This window comes from Manduca sexta, chromosome 26 (assembly GCF_014839805.1).
Source record: "Manduca sexta isolate Smith_Timp_Sample1 chromosome 26, JHU_Msex_v1.0, whole genome shotgun sequence".
Lineage (NCBI taxonomy): Eukaryota > Metazoa > Arthropoda > Insecta > Lepidoptera > Sphingidae > Manduca > Manduca sexta.
Window position 1 is genome coordinate 8,610,407 of NC_051140.1, and position 21,196 is coordinate 8,631,602.

Here is a 21,196-nt window from a genome sequence, read left to right on the forward strand (position 1 = left end):
TTGAAAGCAAATATGAAAGAGCAATACCAATATAGAAACCGCGTCCTAAACTCAGTTTTAATGGTAGGGCCACCTGTAAATTTACAATATGAATGGGCTAGCTTGCTTGACCGAAAATCTATAACAGAAGAGAGTACAATTATATGCAGTAACTGTGTTTCATGGGAAAACAATCGATCAAACTAGTTTCATTTTATGATGAGTTAGCATTCTGGACGTCTAAATACGTACCCAATTTCCTTTCCTAATCCTTATTTTTTTCACTTAAGGCCCGCCACGCATCTGTGATTCTAACATTAGTATGGGAGTTTATGGTAAGTTGAGATCATTTACATCAGGAGATCCACTTCCTCCTCTACTGACCTACGCAATAAAAAGTCAGTTCTATTTAAAAAGCTAGATTACGAGTCTACAGAATATATTCTTAATTCTACTGTCATGAAAATATTACGATTTAAGTACTGACAATAAGTTCGCATGTACAATTGTTTAGATATTTTGTTACCTTTATTTTCTTCTTGTACCTAACTCTCAGTTGACAGTAACTCTAACAATGATAGCCTAAGAAACGGGCTATACCTAGTTTGAGTATTCCTGAAAATACTCATTACTTTCTATAAGTTTATTTTAAGTTTAATTAAGTCTGTAAGTATATTTTAACAACACACGATTTCAATTTAAAAAGAATGAACTAAAATCTGACTGTTTTGTATTGTGTAAGACGGTACGCACGTTTCCAGTATGTACCGAAAGGATGAGTTCGTCAACTGCCTTCTAAAGAAAAATACATGCTTATTGATCAAGATATTCCCCTCGAAACATAAAGGTCAACGCTATCCGATACTACGGCTTTCCACCGTTGATTTATCTTTTCATAGTGAAAGTGATGGTAGACAAGAAACTATTGATGTCGGTATCACACAAGTTTAACAACTATGTAGAGAAGCAATAACAAACTATTTATATGAAACAAATTGCTATATCTGCTTCTCGGAAACGTACCTCTTCTCAAGTTGCGGCTCTAGAAGTATTTTACCGAATTATGTTATCAATCCAATTTATGTCTACTTGGCTAGAATGTGTTCGATATTATTTTTTGTTATTGGTTAGTTTTATTTCTTTTTGATTAATTGCGTATATATTTCCATGAATTATAGTTTTTGCTATAGTTGGATTGGATGTTATTACTTCCAGAAAACTTTGATTCCGCCGACTCATAGTATTTTTTGTTGTATGTAAGTAAATAAATATTAATAAATGAAATGTTTTTTAAGAAACATCGTGGGCTCATCATCTCGAAATGTATTAGAATAATAATAAGAGAATATATAATAATAATATAGAATAATAGAAGAAGTAATTAATATATTTAATAATGTAGTACTTAGTAAATAAATTTTAATAGCTGAGTTACTTAAACATCTATAAGGGTGAAATTAATTAAAAATCTAATATAAGTATTAATGTCTAACTTAAGATATTAAGATAGTAAACGTATTTAAACTGTTATTTGGTATAAATAACGCGTTTCTAAAATTGTATTAATTAGACAACAAACTATTATACCTACAGGGTGTAACATGATAGTGTCCAAGTGAATAAGGTCGTTAGATGACCTCAATATGCAACGATTTAATCACCATGTATGTTGTAAAAATTGCACAGTTAAAGAGTAATTATATTCTTGTATTTTTTTTTATAAAAGTCTATCTTGCTTTTTTAGATTTTCAAGTAGTGTAAATCGTTTTACATTAGAGTCCTCAATCAACCTCCGAAGTGAGTCACTCATAGTTCTACACATTGTATATTTTGTTTCGAAAACATTAAAATAAGTTAAAAATAATTGCATTATTCAAGTATACAGCGTATATACAAATTACAGCTAGTCTTCACAATTAATATATAAACATAACAGAGTGCACCCGTATTACGATATCCCTGACTTTGAAAGGTCAAAGTGATTCCCCTGTCAATGTAATCAGAGATAAAGGACGAATTAAGCCGAGCCCAGATTTATTTGAGCCTGTCCTGTAACAGTCCCCTGGCAAATACTTTTTACTATTCTCCTTAGCTAAGGATTCAGTGATTGTGGTATAATCAAACACAGCTTCGGTTAGTCTGAATAGGACCATTGTTATAAGTATTTCAGAATAAGAGGACATTTCGTACGGGTTCGATTGCCAGGTGAGGTATAATGGGTATTAGGTTTTTCTGTTTAGTATCAGCCCGGAGTCAAGAATTGTACCCGGTGAACGACAAGCTGTCACTAAAAGAGGATGTAGCATGTGCGAAATCTGAGTGTGATATACTTCCGCTTTCTACTAAAAATGAAAATGGCGTGATTCTACGTACAATCAGCTACAACAGTAGCTAAACAAATTCAAGATTTTAAAGCGCTTCTACACATTGATTTCAATCGTATTTTATTTTTGTTTATCTAAAACCCTTTAAAGTTTCTATTAGAGAGTAAATGGGGATTATTGATAAAGACACAGAAGTTAAAAGGCGATTTTATATTTTTAATTTGTTGGGCTATTTTTGTGGCTGACTATACATATATTTAACGTGAAATATCTTGACCTACCTATTATAATAATTCTATGTATTGATATTATTATATTTATTATAGTTAAAAAGAGATCCTATACCTTGTAACTGTATATATTAAGTTGGAGCCAAAAAATATTTTTATTTTATTAAAGTGTCAACAACTTTGGTTTTATGAGCAATTTGAAAAAAATGGGATCTTTTGTCACAAAAAGACATTTTGATTCATTTGTCTTTCATTCATTTGTAAGACAAAAAGCCGCGTCTTTGTGCAGCCACGCCTCGCAATCTCAGCGTTATTCAATCTTAGGTTTGAATGTTTTCTTCTACAATCTGGATTGTATTCTTTTAAGAGTTCCCTTGTATGGAAAGAAAAACCTTCTTGAAAAGAGTTTTTTCATAGTTAACATGTTATATGCGCTAAACAATATCAGTTAATGAAAATAATTCGGTTTTGCTACGTCAATAGCTTGAGCAATGAATGTTAAATAACTATTTATTTGTACGTTTCCGGCATAGGTGTCTTTCACATAATAGAGTTAGTAGTATATTAGGTATAGTTAAATATTTAATTGAACTTTAACGTTATTAAAAATGCAGTACATTATTAATCCTGGAGCCTTATTCTCTATAATAATAATAATAATAATATCAGCCCTGTATTATATACTTGCCCACTGCTGAGCACGGGCCTCCTCTACTACTGAGAGGGAGGGATTAGGCCTTAGTCCACCACGCTGGCCTAGTGCGGATTGGTAGACTTCACACACCTTCGAAATTCCTATAGAGAATTTCTCAGATGTGCAGGTTTCCTCACGATGTTTTCCTTCACCGTTAAAGCGAACGATAAATTCACAAAGAATACACACATGATTTTTTAGAAAAGTCAGAGGTGTGTGCCCTTGGGATTTGAACCTGCGGACAATGGTCTTGGTAGTCCGTTCCACACACAACTAGGCTATCGCCGCTTTTTATTCTCTATGCCAAACGTTATTTAGATAGTGCGTAGGAAGGACGTAACGCACAGAAAATAGAAATTGACATACAAATTACCATTACATGCTTATTTCATGAAGATAATGTAACATGGCTGTGCTACGAGTTTACACTGCTATAGGGAATAAGGTCCCTTGTTTAAGTAAATGCTCCCTCGATGATTGGCCTCGGTGGCATAGTTATACTTCATGCGCCGTATGCTGTCGTACCGGCAACGCTCTGGGGTTTTGGGTTCGAATTCTGAGTCGGGCAAAGTGCTATTTGGGTTTTTCTGCTCAGTATCAGCCCGGAGTTCAGAATTGCATACACCTTTGGGATAAATGCGTGATGAGAGTTTGTTAGTTTTGTTATGTTTAAGTAAATTTGACATTACCACCACGTCTCCCCATACGTCCACTTTGATCGGAGCTTACACATTTTTCCTCATATTTTTAAGACATCGCTGTTATACACTACTTTCTCACTACTTGAAAAAATATTAACCAACTCGAACTTGGCAATTTTTAAGTCCACAATACCAATTGTAGTATCTATTAGTTATACAATATTATGTTAGTAACTATAAAAACTCACTCGAGACTCGCTCAACAATCTTTCTTACGGATTAACCGTTTAATACTTCAGTCCATTACAGCTCGCGGAATATTAAATGAAGTAGTAAAACTAGAAGATTTCTGTTAAATGCACGACTTCTTTTGATTTTCGTTTGCCGGCTCGTGAAGCTAGGATATAAAGATTTCATCTTTGTTTGGGATTCATTTTCGTTTTTTATCTACATTTTTTTGGGTTGTTCTATACCGTAATATTTAAAAAGTACGGATATGCGTTACTAGATTGAACCTGGAATAATGTCCAATGGTGTTTGTTATTATTTAAATTAATTATTTTGTGGGATTTGCAGCTGACTATCTGATGTCTATAAACGCAAATAGGAGATGTTTTAACTGTCTTACCCATACGGCTATCAAAGCTGTCCTTCAATTAGAACGCCCGTGATGACCAAAAAGACGGATATGCCCCCTTACTATATATTCTAGTTTCCAACAGCGTTTCATTGTATTCAGGTGATCGAACAATGTTCGAGAAAATCTTTCCTAAACAATTCTAATGATTCATATGATAATTGTAGTGTACATAGATACAGAAGGTAAGATTAATTTAAATAACCCTATTACAAAAGAAACCGTTATTTATAACATTTGTATATTATAAACAAAAATTCGCCAAGTGTTTCATACAGTATCGATTTTTTTATTTAAATTAATTTAAAGCACAATCGATGACAAATGACTCTTCCTTTGTAAATATTAGGCCTTTGGTCTTGAATGTCCAATTTGTGATTCGCTGACGTAAGATAGATTGGCTCTATTGGCTTTTACGTCTGGGATTCCGCCTTTAGTATTCCTTTTGTGTTATTAATGCGGTCTATCCAGTTGATAGGTTTCTTCTTTATCCTAAAGAGAATCGAACTTAAATTTCGATTAAGGTCACCTAACTTTTGTTTTTGTTATTTTGAGAGATGGTTCTAGTGTCAATGTAGGTTTGAATTATTTTGAATAATATTTATTGCAAGAAAAACTCATATTTTGCATATCGTCCTCCATTTTTAAATAAGTCGCTACTTAATAAAGTTCAGCATCTGATTTACAGAATATATTATTATAAGGATAGCATGATGGTAAATGGTAAATAAAAATACACACAATGTGACGTTTAAAACATTTATTTCTAGACTTCGTGATTTCATGGTGTGTAAACAGTTACATTTTTGGTGTTTTAAATCATGAAAAATATTTGTTTATTTTATTTACAAGTACTTATAACTACAGGTAATTACACACTTTAGAAAAAAAGTAACAACGAATACTACTTAGTTATGTTATTGAATTAAAATGCATTTTAGAAATGTATATCATGAAATCTTAAAGGAAACTAAAACAATATTTATTGATGTAATGTAGCGGGTAAAGATCCGCTCTATGCGATTCAAAATCATTTTCATATTTAAATTATTACATACTATATTAATAAAAAAATATGTCCGATAAACAAATTTTGGTAAAAAATTATAAAACAAAACGAAACCTATCAAAGCATTAGCTTATCACGTATCTCATGAAATATTTTATTTCTCCTAAAAAATATGACAATACACAAAATATATATTGATATATGACAATAGCTCTATCACGCTTGTTTTCTCTTAGAATACAAACTGAATGCCAGGGGCGTAGTCAAGTGTAGTTTAGGGGTATATGACCACATATTACAAATAAAAGAAAAGGAACAGTTGCTTATGATAAATTGGTAATAAAGAAAACAGGTTAATCACACCCTGATCAAGATATATGGTGTGTATATATTATAATATAAAAATTGTTTATAAAAACTATGCACATACATTTACAAACGAATAAATCAGATAGTTATACGATACATGAACTTGAACTAAAATGTTGGCTACGTCCGTACAAAATAGTATACAAGTGATTATGAGAATGGTAATGGTGCGGTGTGGCATTAGATCATCTCCCATACGTCTCGCAATAAAAACAATGTTCATTCTCGAAGTTGAAAACTATTTGCAATGACATATAATCGCAGTATAATAAAGTTTGGTGTGTTATTGCTGATATCTTGGAATTAACATTTAATTTTGGTGTAATAGGGCCTAGAAAGCTTATTCTAGTACGTACCTGTAATTTTTGTCACACCCTTAACATTCACATAAACGATTTAACCTACATGACTAGAGTTTAACTCCAATAATTTGGCACCAATTATCTATATTAACCTAAAAATGTCCTCATTAATTACGTTTACAATACTTAATTACGTATTTACATGTATTTGGTACAAGAGATCCGAGTCATACAAAATTGTAGACTGAAAATGTAGGTTTTTAATTAATAGTCCCTGTATTCTGTTTGCTACTTACATTATATTAAATACGTTTTTCAAACAGTAATACATATATATTGGTAAAGAAGTAATTGGGTATTATATTCTTTTATAAAAGTCGGGGAAATGAAGGTCACCAATTAATTATTATTTTAGGATAATTTAAAGAGTATTTTACACTTATGTTTTTATTGTAGAAAACAAAGAATTCTCTTCGCTAATCAAAATATCTGAGATAAAATCTTTAAGTATGACGCGCATATATGGTGAATCTAACTGCACATTGAAAACAAAACTTTCATTTCATTAAAAATTAAATTATATACCTTTTTTCTGAACACAGAAAATTAAAACGTCAGGTGCTTTGCTAATAAATGTTCTATATGTGTGCCATTATTATACAAAGTTTTGTCTCGTTTCCTCTGAGAGTAAATGCTATTCAACAAAGCAAGACAAAACACTGATTAACAATTACACACGTGTACGACGTTTATTAGTAAGACAGAAGATTCTATTGTTATTTGTGTGTTATAAATGTTAAACATTTATAACACACAAATAACAATAGAATAGGATACATAATACTTAATTAAATTTTATAATGAATAAATACATTACAATTTCTCAAGGAATGGATTGTGTATACTTTGATATTAGTTTTAATTCTTTTATTTCTATTAGTTGGTGAACGTAAACGGAAATATTCAAAAGCAGTTTGTTAAATATTTATTTGATGTGGCTTTGTGGCGGAATAATAGAATTTATAGATAACTCAAGTATTTATTAAGACTTAGGATAATAAAATACTTATATACTGACAAAGAACATCGTTTAAAATATATTTTTGTGATTGATTGCTTTTATTTTCTTATTAAATGCTATCAATAGCCGTGGAAAAATATATGCTAACAGCGATAACTTCCAGTAATACAATATTTTTATAACTAAAGACGTTGCCAGCGATTATAAAACACGTAAGTAAAACATTTTGTTACAATATCACTACACACCCACTAACATATAACCCTTAAAACATTAAAGTATACACATAGTAAACATATACTTATACTTATTTATATACTACAAGAATGTATCATCTCGCCTGTTTTGATGGCAGTTATTATTGTTCTGCTGACCTTCGGGTAAATGGAGTCTCACTTTCCGCGAGTTCGTGCTGTTGCACTGATGTATCCTTGGTTTTGGGAATTTTACGCTGTCATCTTTTACCTGGAGATAAGATTTATTCTGTACTAGCTGTTACATGTTGCTTCGCTCGTGTTAAAGCCCCTTCAAAGTTGTACTGGACGAGATAGGGGCGATGGGTGATTTTCATAAGGTAACCCGATGCAACAAAAAATGTCTTAGTTAACATATCGCGGCCAATTTCATAAAAAACAAAGACGAAGACGAACATAAATAAACCAAAAAGGGAAGTTGCTAGGAATGCGTTTGTATGGATGCTTCGCCACTGGTATGAATATTCGTATACAGGTAGATCAAGTCCTAAATAAAATAATTGTAGGCTTAAATTAAACTACTTACGGATTTTATTGCGGCAAAATTCGAAAAGTAGTTTAATTTTAATGTCTAACAGTTGCGTACATATAAAAAATCATTATAATTGGCTACTTTTTATCACTAAAAAACGCAGTTTAAAAGGTGTTTCCACGCGGGCGAAAGGGCGAGTAAAACCTTGCAAGTAATTAAATGACATAATTAATATATTTCAGAATTCCAATAAATATTTGGTAAATAAATATTAAATAAATTTTACTATCTAAAATCTTTTAAAAGCTTTTAGCTTAATTCGACATACAACATGCTTTGATAGACTTAGACAAGTTACCAAACAACTAACAAAATTAAAAAGTTTTACTGACTTATTAAGTTATTAGATTAAGAATATTAGAAATACTTAGATGGAAATAATTTACTTACTTAATAGTTAAAAGGCATTGGATAGAGATTTTTTTCACAGGAAGCATTTTGTTTATGGACGTCTTTTTAGCCCAGCGAAATAGAAATCCAAGGATTATGTCCCTCTGAGAATATTCTAGGGCATCTTAATGTTAATCTTAAAAATAGTACGCGTTAAAAGTGTAATATAACTTCAAAAAGTCCCAATCACAGTCATTCAAATACAAACGCTTGAACTCGTACATTCTTACCCTGATAGTGAGGTCGCGTCGAGTCCTCCGGTGTGACGAGGTGAGGAGCTCGGTGTGCGCACGCGACTCATTACCCGCCGGACTGTCGCTCGACTTCACCGTGCACCAGAGCCACTTGTATGGGGGGATGTTCCTGATGGGATCAAAGAAAAAATATGAAAGGTATCTATCATTGTCTCGGTAGTGGAGTTGTATTTTTACGACTATCGTGCAGAGATGTTGGGTTGAAACTCCGGGTCGGGTAGTAATTTAGCAGATTTCTTGAAAGCATCTGCTTGAAGTCTGGATTTGGTTGCGGTAAATAGAAAAAGGACTTCTATAGTACGTAGGACCTAACATAGCGTAGCCATGTGTGTTTCAAAAATGTGATGAAATAGGAAACAGGGATGATCCTATGACCTGTCTATGTATGCGCATTATGTTAAGAAAAAAAATATATAGTAGACAATGAAAGATATAAAATATATTGAGGTTACAGATGAATGGTTACGAATCAACAGCAACAGGCAATACATGTGATGCTAAAACCTAACATCTTGTTTATAATAGTATCCTGTATTTTTATAGAAACCTCCATAGATAACGGTTCCAGAGACTTGATCCTTATACGCAACAGGATCGATAAGCATCAATTTATTTTTATTAATTGCCTGTTTTCTTGTTGACTGTAGTCTTATTCAAAATTTTCTAAATGTAGATCTTAATATATTAAAAAATGATGGACAGTCTCCTAAGAAAGTTTTCAAGTTTGCTCCCTTTACTGCCCCAACTCAAAAATCTAGCCTGCAAACTAAACAATATGTAGTAATTAATTTAAACTAATTAAAACATTTACCGGCGATGGAAACTGAAAACAATTAATTAGATGTTGACCTTTCTATGATTTCCAAAAATAACATCGAAAAAGAGATTTTGTAAATCAAACTTTTGATTGTGCGGGACTCGGGATAATTCATTTCTGTTGTTTCATGCTTTGTTCGGATACTTTGGTATTCAAATGTCAAACACTTGAAATCGGTTAATGTTAAAACGTTCTCTAATTAATTTAAATTTGATGAAAACATGTCTTAACTTAAAATGGCTTCGTCTGCTTTAATTGTAGAGAAACTTATAAGAAATATATAAATTTTTGGATCTCATAAATTTACGAAAACATTAAGTTTGCTCTGAAATATCGTTTAAAGAATTCAGTAATTTATGAAAATTGTTGGTTTGGCTCTAAAGACACATTAATTGACAACAAAAACATATCAAACAACAAAACAGTATTAGAGGCGATTCTTTTGGCAAAGGGGTTTTGAGATTTGATTGATCCCATTAATTCAATATATCTTATAATGAACTCCTGAAAAGATACAGTGAAAATAAATAAAAGAGCAAAGTGAGAAATAAGAAATGGTAAAATTAACTGACGCCGAAATCTTCGTGTACTCGAAGTCCGCCAGCGACAGTCCACGGTTCATAAATCGAGTACACGAGGCAACAGATTCTTTAAGTGCGCGCCCAATAGGCGTTTTATGGCTTAAGTAAAAGCACATAAACGGTAGTGTCGTTTACTGCTAAGTGCAGTCGTTTTGTGTTTACTACGCTACCGTTAGTGTAGTTTTAGTGAGTTGACGATGTAGTTACTGTATAGTTCAGTTGTTGCTCACCGGGGTACACTATCCGTGTTAGTGTTTTAGATGCCGTAGCCAAAATGTCTTTCTACAACCGTTAACGCTAACGTTATGTCCTAGCGATTGACTTATCGATAAAATATGTCATTCCAATACATTTTTTTTGTTTTCTATTAGGCATCTTGGGTACTCAATACCGTTTCGAGACGTTTTATAAGTAACAGGGCATCTAATGCTTCGTTTGTAGAAAGCTTTTAATAGTGGTATTTTAACATTGTAAATGTACTATTGAATTTTATATTAAATTTATTGTAACTAGTAATATTAGTGCTAATGCTAATCTTTACACACAATTCTAAAGGTGTTTACATTTTATTCTGAAAGGAGTGAGCTAAAAATCTTTACATTCTTATTCCATTTTTAAAATTAAAAGGGTTTGGACTTGGATACACGCGTTCTTGCTTATCACCGGGGTCATTCCGCTTCAGTTCCCGTTTGTTCGAAAATCTTGTCAGTCGTGCGCGGCTGAGCATGAGTCAAAATGACTGATGTTCCCTTTTTTTAATTAAGGAAAAATTTCTTGCAGATTCGTGGATATTAGCGCAAAAAATAGGAAAAGATACAGGTATTCTATTATTAAATATTTAAAAGTGAAAAAAAAAAACAACTCAAAGAGACCAATGTTTTCGTTAATTTCTTTTTCTATACGGGCATACCTTCTTCACGGAATATGAATTTATTGTATTCTTCTGTTAGTTTTAAATACGTTGCTATGCGCTTTATGAGTCTTTTAAAAGTTGAGGAATTGAGTTGAGAACATTGAGTTTGCAGGAGAGAAGATTTTTAACCTTTGTAAGTAAATAAAGAAAATGTGTAGAACATTTAAAATCTTTGCTACTTTACATAAAGAAAAAGTCGAAAACCCTTTTGTCTATTGAAACAATAAATTATCCCTGAGAGCTTCACCTTAGTTCACTGGAGTTCGTACCTATTCTTTTGTAAGCTGAACAATACAACACTTACCATCCGTCGTAAATCATCAAAATGTGCTGAAACTTCACTGAGCCAAATAAATGAATTAAGTCCAGACTCTAACGAGCTTGAAAACAACTAATTAATCTTCACTTCGCACAAAGGGCTATGATTGACATTTCCGAAGTTATGCCTTTAGGGATTATGCTTGTAATTGTTAATTTTGTGTGCGTGTTCATTATAATTGTGAATGTTATATGAAGTGTAGATATAAAAAAAACAAAGAACAAAATAGGTATGAATTATATGTGTACTAGCTTTTGCTCGCGGTTTCGCCCGCCTGAAGGAGATTTCCAGGATATTTTTTTTTTGCGACTTACTTGATATGTATGTATCGTTATATTATGAACAAATTACACAAAATAATTATAAATTATAGTCTATGTGTTATTCTGATTTATAACCAATATTATTGTATAGTTTCATCCAAATCCGTTCAGTAGTTTTTTCGTGAAAGAGGAACAAACGTACATATATACATCCATCCTCACAAACTTTCGCATTTATAATATTAGTAGGATAGATAGCTAGGTATGTATTCCTAGCCTTATATATATCATAACGCTTTGAAAAAGGTCGAGGTTTACATTCCCGCACGAGTACAATGTGTTTGTGTAATCCAATGTTTATTCCTGGTCGGCATGTCGCGAAAACAAGTTGTTCATAATTTTAGAAATCCATTGCCCTGTAAATTGTACCGAGAATAGAACTGTGCATTTCAAAACGCATCATTGTATATAGTGTAGAATCTTGTAAAGATGTTAAATACAGATATTTCCCGTTGAACTGTACAAAATGGTTGCTTACTCAACATTTCCAAAGAATCTAGGTTGAATTGATTCATTTCGGGATAGCCGAGTCCAATTTCCATCTCCATATATGTGTATGCTGATTCGTGCTCGTGGAAAGCAACGCTCTCGTAAATAACGGTATTATGTCTGTTAGGCTAAGGATACAATGAGACTGAACTTGATATTTTATTTGAAAAGTCCACAGGTGGTTTTTTTTCACGTGGCGTGTCCTCAACGCAACTCATTGTGCACGCGGCACGCACTTTATCTAACATGTTGTAAAGACTATTTCGTTTCGCCGTCTGGGGCGGGATCTCAAGCTTTTCTGGAATTTCAGGAGTTCCTTATCAACAGCATAGTATAATTCCTAAACAATGAACATTAACTATAATTTAATCCTCTAGATTTTTCATATATTTAAAGGAATTTTCCGATATTTTGGTATTACTTTTGTATAAAATATTTGATATCATATACTAACTGAGTAAATCGTGGACCCTTTTTTACAAATTGTAGTAAGTAAATAAACGCACTCTCTGTTCTTACATTCTGAGTCCTGTGTACTCGGCAATCCAAATCCTCGATTTATTTCCTTCCATCCGACTGATCTCGAACCAAACGTATAAGCAACTTACCTGAGACTGACGAATATCCGATTGGAGAATATAAAGTAGATGACTGGATTGGCAGCCGAGTTGAGAGGCGCGAGGCTTTGTATCAGCGAAGCTATCGCCACGTTCACTTGGGTATCTGGCACATAGCCGTACACTTGAAGCAAATCGAAGATCATGTACGGCGACCAGCAGAGTACGAACACTGTGAAGAAACATAAGGTCAATAAAGGAGTATGACAGCTTTAAGGTTTTTTTTCTTCATTACAATTAAATGACATGACAATGATGCCGCCCGCCTGATGATAAACGATACGAATTTCAGTAATATAATAAATTCTCTTTGGACACGACAGCCCATAAACAGTGGTAACGCCATACTGAACGATGACGCATAGTTATAGCATACTTCGACAAACAAAACTTTAGTGATGTAAGAAAATGTTTGCTAGTAACCATTAAATACTGAATAGCCGTGTCGGTGTCCGATATCAATTCCAAGATCAGGAAGTGTTTAGTGATTTTTCTTCAGTTTAGTACAGGATTTACATGTTTTCTTTTTCATATATTTGAAGCTATGGATATTAAGCTCGTTTAGCTAATTTTTAAAACAACATTAATTTTCTTTTACATAATTTGTAAAACGCTCGAGATAACACTAAGCTCATTTAAAAAGGGACCAATAAATTTCAAGATCCCTGATCTTGTTCCAAGATATCCCATGGTTCTCTCTACGGGATCTTATTCAATAAGTCCTTGTTTGGACCTGTCTAATGGATTATACGTGTCTTGCATGTGAATACGCGAAACGTGAAATTTACATTGTAAAATAACTAACATTGGATAGTTCTTTCTTCGAGTGTAGTGTTACATATTCGTATTGGGAATATTATTGGATATCACAATTGAGTTCAAGATTTTGATTTTATTATAGACATTTCTAGCTTATATTTGCAGTTATTCTCAGGAAGTTTTTGGCGGAATAGAAACCCGCTGTACACATTTCCGTAATACAAATTTGCAAATAGCCTCTATGTTAATTGAGGATTTCGTAAATCTAAGTCCTGAACATCCAAATCTACCATGCGTTGACGTCTAACAACCGTCCAACTATTTTGTCCACCTTTCGCAGTTATAGTAAATAGAGGTTCTTGGTAGTATAAGCATTATTATGTCTGAATAAATGTTTCATTCTTTTCTTTTTACCCAAGCCCAAAATATTCCGAAACTTTACCGCGCCAAAATTGTAAAACCTGATACAGGGAGCCTCAAACTTTTATCCCGTTGCACAAAACTGGGAGTCATGATAAGAATTTCAATATGCCAGGAACCTGTATTATATAATCACAAATTCTGAACGAAAACAACGTAGCTTAGGATAAGATTTGTGAGAAATATGGTAATTCACGCAATCAACAAGCGACAGGCGCTTCAGATAAAAAATTGGAAATATGACCAAGTAAAATCTTATGGTGTTACGTAGGCGGTAAACATATTTTTATTTTAATATTTCATTTTAATCCGTAATATTTATGGATGACTTGGATTGTTGTTAGTTGAAGTTAATAGTAAATAAATGAAGTTGAATTCTGTATAATTGACGGTGTTAATTCGTTACATTTTGTTTTTGTATTTTGCAAATGTGCACAATTGAATTGATTGAATTTAGAAATTTCCATACCGAGTAAAAGATCCGTAAAAGCAAAATTCCAAGACTTTTTTACTGACATGATTGGAACTGGTGGTTTTTATACGTTTGTCAAGGAAAAGTCATCAACCATATTTATGTTGCTAGCTAAGAACCCCGAGTTCTTATCCGTTCCATACTCCCAGTTTAATTTCCATTACTTGAAAAGTGGCAATATTAATTTTGCATATTGAGTAGTTTTGAAAACCTTTTCTTAATAGGAACCTATAAGAAGCCATACGTTTTCTAATGAAGCGCTATTTATAACTCAAACAAACTCGTCACTTCGACCGAAGCTTATAAGTATAAATAAATTTGCGCCTATACAAGTTTTCTTAAAGTAATTGATACTGACTATTAAAAAATAGATGTATTCCGTTAAGACGTTATTAATACTGAAGTATCTAACTCATTTTAAAGATGAACTTAGTATCGTCTCTGAGTATATAAAACGCCAATGAAAATTATAAATCCACTCGAAAACAGCTGTTACTAATATTTTAACTGCTAATTTATTTATGATGATTTTTATAGCAGTGTCATGAGAGGATCAGTCCAGAGACATGATGGCGGGCTCGTAAAATTTTGTTGTCCGACGCTTTTACGGCCTCTTCTCGTATAACTAGACCTATATTTCTTATGGATTTCTAAGAGATTTGACCTCATACATTATTTATTTGAGCAAAATAAATACAAGTAAAAAACAGCACTATTTTTTATTCCTGGAATCGATTGAAATAGGGTTTCTAGGATTTGGCTGAGCATGAAGCAGTTTTCATGTAATATATATTTACAAAGAATATTACTATGACCATACTTTTTGGCATCATGAAGACACTCGGAACTTGCTGTCGAGTAAACTACAGTATTACCAAAATTATAATTCTTAATAATTTATCTTTATCTATGTAAAATATTTTGCTTTACGAAAAAGAAAAGCGATATTTTATTCTGTAGATTATAAAAAAAATTGCAATATTGTTAGCAAAATATATATTTCACGATATCAAAACAATCCATCTCAACTGTGATAATAAAAAATCCCAGCAATATACGTCCACCGTTATGCAAAACAGCGTAAGTATGTTTTTAATGTTTCACGATGTTTTCCCGGTGCCGTGTTGGTAAACAAACATTTTAACGCATTTGTCATGTCACGTGACATCATAATCACGTAAAATGTTTTCACTGGCGTGTTCCGTCTATTAAAATGAATGGTTCGTTTTTAATATCACTTAAACACAATTTAAGTCATGTCGCGTGATGTTGTTTACTTTGATTTATGCTTATTTTTTATATAGTTTAAGTTGTATAGTATTGGAAAAAATGCTTACCGAATACAATGACGAATGTCATTTTCACTGTTTTTATTTTCGCTTTTGGTATAATGCCGCGACTGCTTGCTCTTCGACTATCCAAATCATCACTGTCTGTAAGAAAAATACAAGTTAAAAAGTTCAAATTAATTGTTTACGTGTAACATAGATGTAATGAGTTTCCACACGTGTTCCACATTACATACAATTTCAATTAAATCTTCTTCGTAACTTCAAAATTAGCTCATTAAACAGTAATTAATATACTTCTAACTCATACTAATTACGTACCAAATATCACAAAATACATAAGATTAACTCTAATATATCAGAGATCATTATGGATGACTTTTCGAGACCGTCTGCGCGAACGGGATACAGTCGTTAATTCAAATGAGTCGCCTTTAATGGTTTTTGGCTGGTGCTCGTAAAAATATTGTAATTTTTCGCTTATACTCTTTTACCACCTAATGACTTGAGGCGGGATAGACGCATTATACGATTTTTTTCATTACGTAGTCATGTAAAATATTCAGTATGTTATTATATTATGCTATATTATCACATGCACTTCTTTCAAAATAGTAACGTGCGCTATATGTAGAGCCAGAATGACAACATTTATTTTACATAAGCGAGTGAATGTCTTCGTTAAAATTTCACCAAAATTATATTAAGTTCATTCCTGCATATAAAACTACGTCGTACACAATACAATTTTGTAATAAGTATTTATTTGTTACTATATTTACAACAAAAGGTCAGCGTATATTTGCCTTTATAAACGCTGAAAGGGCAACATTTCATTCAACCACATAAACAAGAGGTCGTCTCCATATTTCATATGTGAGTGTATCGACGTTCCACTCACGTACACTCTAATTTGCTCCGATACCAGCTTCGAGCAAACATTTTATTTCACTCCTTTGGTTAGCTTCGATTTTTGGGTATTTGTCTAAGCCAGTCTACCAGCTTATGTGGATAAAACAAAATGCTTATTGTTTGAATTCAATGTACTAGAAGTGAAATTTTGTTTTAACATAAATACTAACAGGCATGGTTTTTGTCGTGTGATGAAATTGTTTTATCCTATTTAACTATTCAACGTGTCTATCCTACCTCTACTCACCGTATTACTGCGAAGATGCTAAATTGATAGGGACTTTCTCGCCCTCACACCTACCACTACAACTCCTGTGAGCCAGGATCAGCAGTAGCACGCATTTTATGATACCGAGCGGTGAAGCTCGGCGAGTTTTAGGGAACACTAATATCTCTTTGTGCGTCAACGAAATTAATCAAATAGAAAGATAAGGAGAAGTTTGAATGTTAAATTTATAGTTTGAATTTCAGTTACGAATAAAATTATAGAAATAGCAAAGGAATATATTATTTATTGATCATTTTTTAACCCAATTCTTTTACTTTTCATTTTGATTTCTTCTTGATTTCTTTTATTATCGTAGTTTACATAATTCAAAATACGTAGACAAGTTAAACGAATACAAGAAAATAAGTTGCGCCACGTCAAAAATTTCTTTTCTTTCTTTCAATGGTATGTTGTTATGTTCATGCAAGAAAAGTATTGATATATACCTATATTAATAAGCAAGAAAGAGTTTACATAACTTACATTGTCTCGTAGCCGTCGCTCTTCTACCCAGGACTCGCTGACTCTTCTGTCGAATTGTGATCACGATGACACCATAGCACGCAGATATTGTAAGAGCTGGAGCAACGAATAGAGACACAAACACGCTGGTCATCCAGATACGCCACTGAAGTTTACTTATTCCGGACCAGCATTGGAGTATACCTGGTGAAGGACATATAATAAATATGAAATAATAAGTACCTATTGTTAAGTTCTTAAAGTTCTTTATTAGTAGTGTTTTATGCTATAAATATCTGGTTACTGGCCAAGTACATAAAAAAAAAAAACATTTTGCTGGCTCACTATTACAGAGTTCTATGTTCGTTTTAATTTACGATGTAAAAAATAAAAAAATAATTGTGGTAAAAATCACAAAAAAAAATATGGGTAAAATTCTTTAGAATTATGAGCTATGAATTCTTTAGGAGCTATGAATCTAATGATGATGATAATCTAATGAGATTCATAGCTCCTTCTTTTCTTTCGGGATTATTACCAATTTTACTGAAAGAAACATAGAATTATGTGATACTGCATTCAATATGAGCAAAAAATGCAATATATAATCCTGTTTTAGTGGACCGGTTAGACGCAAATCATGCTTCTACTTCTTTTAAACGACGATAATGCCTGGAGATTGGTGTATAAAAATACAAATCATTGAGCGCACGGCGAGATGGAGTCCCTCATTCGACAAGTACGAAAGATTTCTCGCTTTCCGAGATTTTAATATTTAAATGTTAGTGTTAATAATACTTCTAGAATATTTCCAGTATGTCTAATAAAATGATCTTAAACTTTATAATTGTATCACTGAGGCATGACGGTAAGTGGTTGCCTTCCATATTTTGTTTTCTCACATCCCTAAGTTTTAATTAGTCAAGGAAATTACGTTTTACCATAACGGCACCACGTGGTATATTTAGGAGTTTGTTTTTGTTAAACTCATATTATTTTTCCCCGCTTGGCTAGCGTTTATCTTCTCAATACTGCTTCCTGGCTGGTATTCTGTATACACTCTCACACACACGAACACACATACATACACGCGCGCGAACTTACAGACACTCACGCCTTTTATCCTTGAGGTGGTAGGCAGAGACGCAACTAATAGATACATCCGACGAGCATACTGCCATATTGGGCATAGATTCTAGCCTCCACGCTGATACTGAGCATAAACCCTATATCACTCTACCCAACCCGGGATTTGAACCTAAAACTTCAGATCGAAAGTCGATCTACGCTCCCAATAAAACTTCAAAAGTAAAAATTAATTGTGTTATAATATTGTTTCCAAGATATTATAACTATTACATTACCTTCTACATTGGCTTCATTGAAGAGGAACAGCATCGGGACGCAAAACAGAAAGCTGACAAGCCAAGCTCCTAGAATGAGCGCCCGAGCTCGGCGCCCTGATCAAACAAGTTAATTATTTAAGTAAGAAAAGAAGTAAGAAAAGTATTTATTTTATAAGTGGATATTTAAATGGGATATTGCTTCATCAGACTCCTATTCATGGTCTTTTGAATTATATAAATTTTAAGTATGCCTTTTCAATAAGCGTAACAGACATATTGCCCTTGTAACAATGGGTCGGAAATCTATGAAGGAAACCCTGCAGAAACAAAATAATTTAAAAAGTTAAAGATAAAAACTGTCTAGAAATAAAATACTTACAGCTTCCTGTGAAGTTCATCGGATGCGTGATGGCGTCGCATCGATCTACGCTTAGAGCTACCAATACATACGTGGAGGAATACGTCACTACACCCTGAAAGAAAATACCATAATTTATATTCCTATTTTAGCATAGCGTATAGTATATATCGTATTAAACATCTAATCTACACAGTACTCATTTTAAAACCTGTTATTTGGGAGCATGACTTTTTTATTTGGTCGCCCTATATTATTGATAATTATTTACTCATTGTGAATCACTTAAAACTGGTTATAACAATTGTTTATTATTATGCTGTATTCTGTAATAAGGAGGGTAATTTTATCCAGCTAATATGAGAAAACGAGCATTTGTTGTTCTCGCGATGCATGGATTGTATATCTTTGTTCAAATGTAGACAAACGGCATGCAGCACTATGCACTTGGCACATGAATATTTAACTCCTGAGTCTTGAGCCTTTTCCATTTACACTAACACTACGGCATTGTCTTTAAAATTATTGCGGCATTCACGCTTGTGGCGTGGAATTAGATTCTTCACTTCCTTATTTGTGTTTTTGTGAAAACATAAATGATTATTTACGTAACATTTAGTATCAAATATAAGACCCCCGAAACTTATACTTTTTATCTTTTAAGTTTATTTATACCTGATGCAATTTAAATAAGTATATTAAATAAATTATTTATACGTAAAGACTCGTACAGTTAATTTTTAAGCATGAATACAACAACTTTACCTGTAGGTACTTCATCATTTTACAAGTGATAGATCCTGCGAGCCACGTGATGGTAATCCTTTGTATCAGATCCGGGAGGACGCTTATCAATCCCACCAACAAATCTGTAACAAGCAGTGTTATCAAAATTGGAATCTGTCAGTCAAATAGAACCAACTTCATATCGTGCTCTTAGCTCCGCAATTTGTAGTGAATAGTCTATTTACAATTTTGCTGTGTACCCTAATTTATTTTGCTTGTGTCAACAATCTTAGATACGAACAAGTTGTGAAATTAGTGCTATTGTTTTAAATATTTCTCTTATATATTTATTTTTATTTGTGGTGTTTTAAGCATGCTCAGATATTAAGTTCTTATGTATTTGATTTGTTAATAATTGGTAAATTATAAATGTTTTGCAATTGTACGTACCGGCTATAGCAAGTTGCATTATAAAGAAGTTCATCCTGCTTTTCCGAGACTTGGTGAGAAGTAAGGCCAAGACAACGGTTGCGTTGCCGGCGACAATAGTCACCAACAGGACCCAAAGAATCGCTAATTGTGCAGACTGGGTAAGAAAAAAAGTATTATAACTTTCATTTATATCAATTGAATATATAATTAGGCTCGTGATTTGGTTAAAGACGATGAGGTTACGGTATTTATGAGGTGTTGCAAAGATATTAAACCTCCTATACCAAACGTAAGAGTTAAACAAACTGAATACGGAAAGAAACAAGGAAGTATTGAGTGTACCGCGTGTAGCTGCGACGTAGTAATTTTAAACGAAAATAAAACTCGTAACAAGAGACAGGAAAATCGAAATGTAACATTCGTGTAGTCGGAATCCATTATTTATTCCATAGCTACTGAGATACTTGTACTATCTCAGGAAACGCAACCCCATTTCTAGTCCATTTGTTTAAACCAGGAAGTTATTGTAAAAGCAATTTACGGGTACTATACATGTAATAATGCGCAAAATAAAGGCGACCCTTTTGAATCGGGTCGGCGATGTCATGATGCACGGACATTATGTAGAATTTAAAATATCCTACCATTGCTAATGGGTTTTGGGTTTAATTTATGAAAGAATGGTTGTTTACGTGACTGGTTGAGTATATTGTCAACTAAGTGTTGGACTTACTGATTTTGATTTGATAGGAACTAATGACAAATTATTATATACTTCCTATATAATGGTTTATGAAATTTCGAGTACGCTTTCTGGTAAATTTATAAAAATATCAGTTCTTTTGTATTTAGCGCATTCATTGTTATTACTGTGTCTACTAAAGAATGCATAATATTAACTATTTTTACCACACTAAATAAAAACAGTACTTATAATTATTTAGAAATATATTATATTAACTCGAAAATCCTAATGATACCAAATATATATCCGCTCATCGCTCATTAAATAAACAGTCTTTACAAGATTAGAATGCAGCTCGTCTAGACCCATACT

General features: G+C 32.8%; 1 protein-coding gene across 1 annotated transcript in view; it reads right to left on the reverse strand.

Annotated features, from left to right (window-relative positions):
• Positions 1-5,250: 5,250 nt before the first annotated feature.
• Positions 5,251-21,196, reverse strand: part of LOC115445677 (cardioacceleratory peptide receptor) — a 47,787-nt gene continuing 31,841 nt past the window's right edge. The window contains exons 3-11 of the mRNA XM_030172043.2: positions 20,158-20,293; positions 19,747-19,850; positions 19,003-19,096; positions 18,642-18,737; positions 17,299-17,481; positions 15,684-15,779; positions 12,687-12,867; positions 8,613-8,745; positions 5,251-7,671 (exon numbers count right to left, since the gene is read on the reverse strand). Coding sequence (XP_030027903.1) covers positions 7,525-7,671; positions 8,613-8,745; positions 12,687-12,867; positions 15,684-15,779; positions 17,299-17,481; positions 18,642-18,737; positions 19,003-19,096; positions 19,747-19,850; positions 20,158-20,293 — 1,170 coding nt within the window. The 3' untranslated portion in view covers positions 5,251-7,524. The remainder of the gene's footprint in view (positions 7,672-8,612; positions 8,746-12,686; positions 12,868-15,683; positions 15,780-17,298; positions 17,482-18,641; positions 18,738-19,002; positions 19,097-19,746; positions 19,851-20,157; positions 20,294-21,196) is intronic.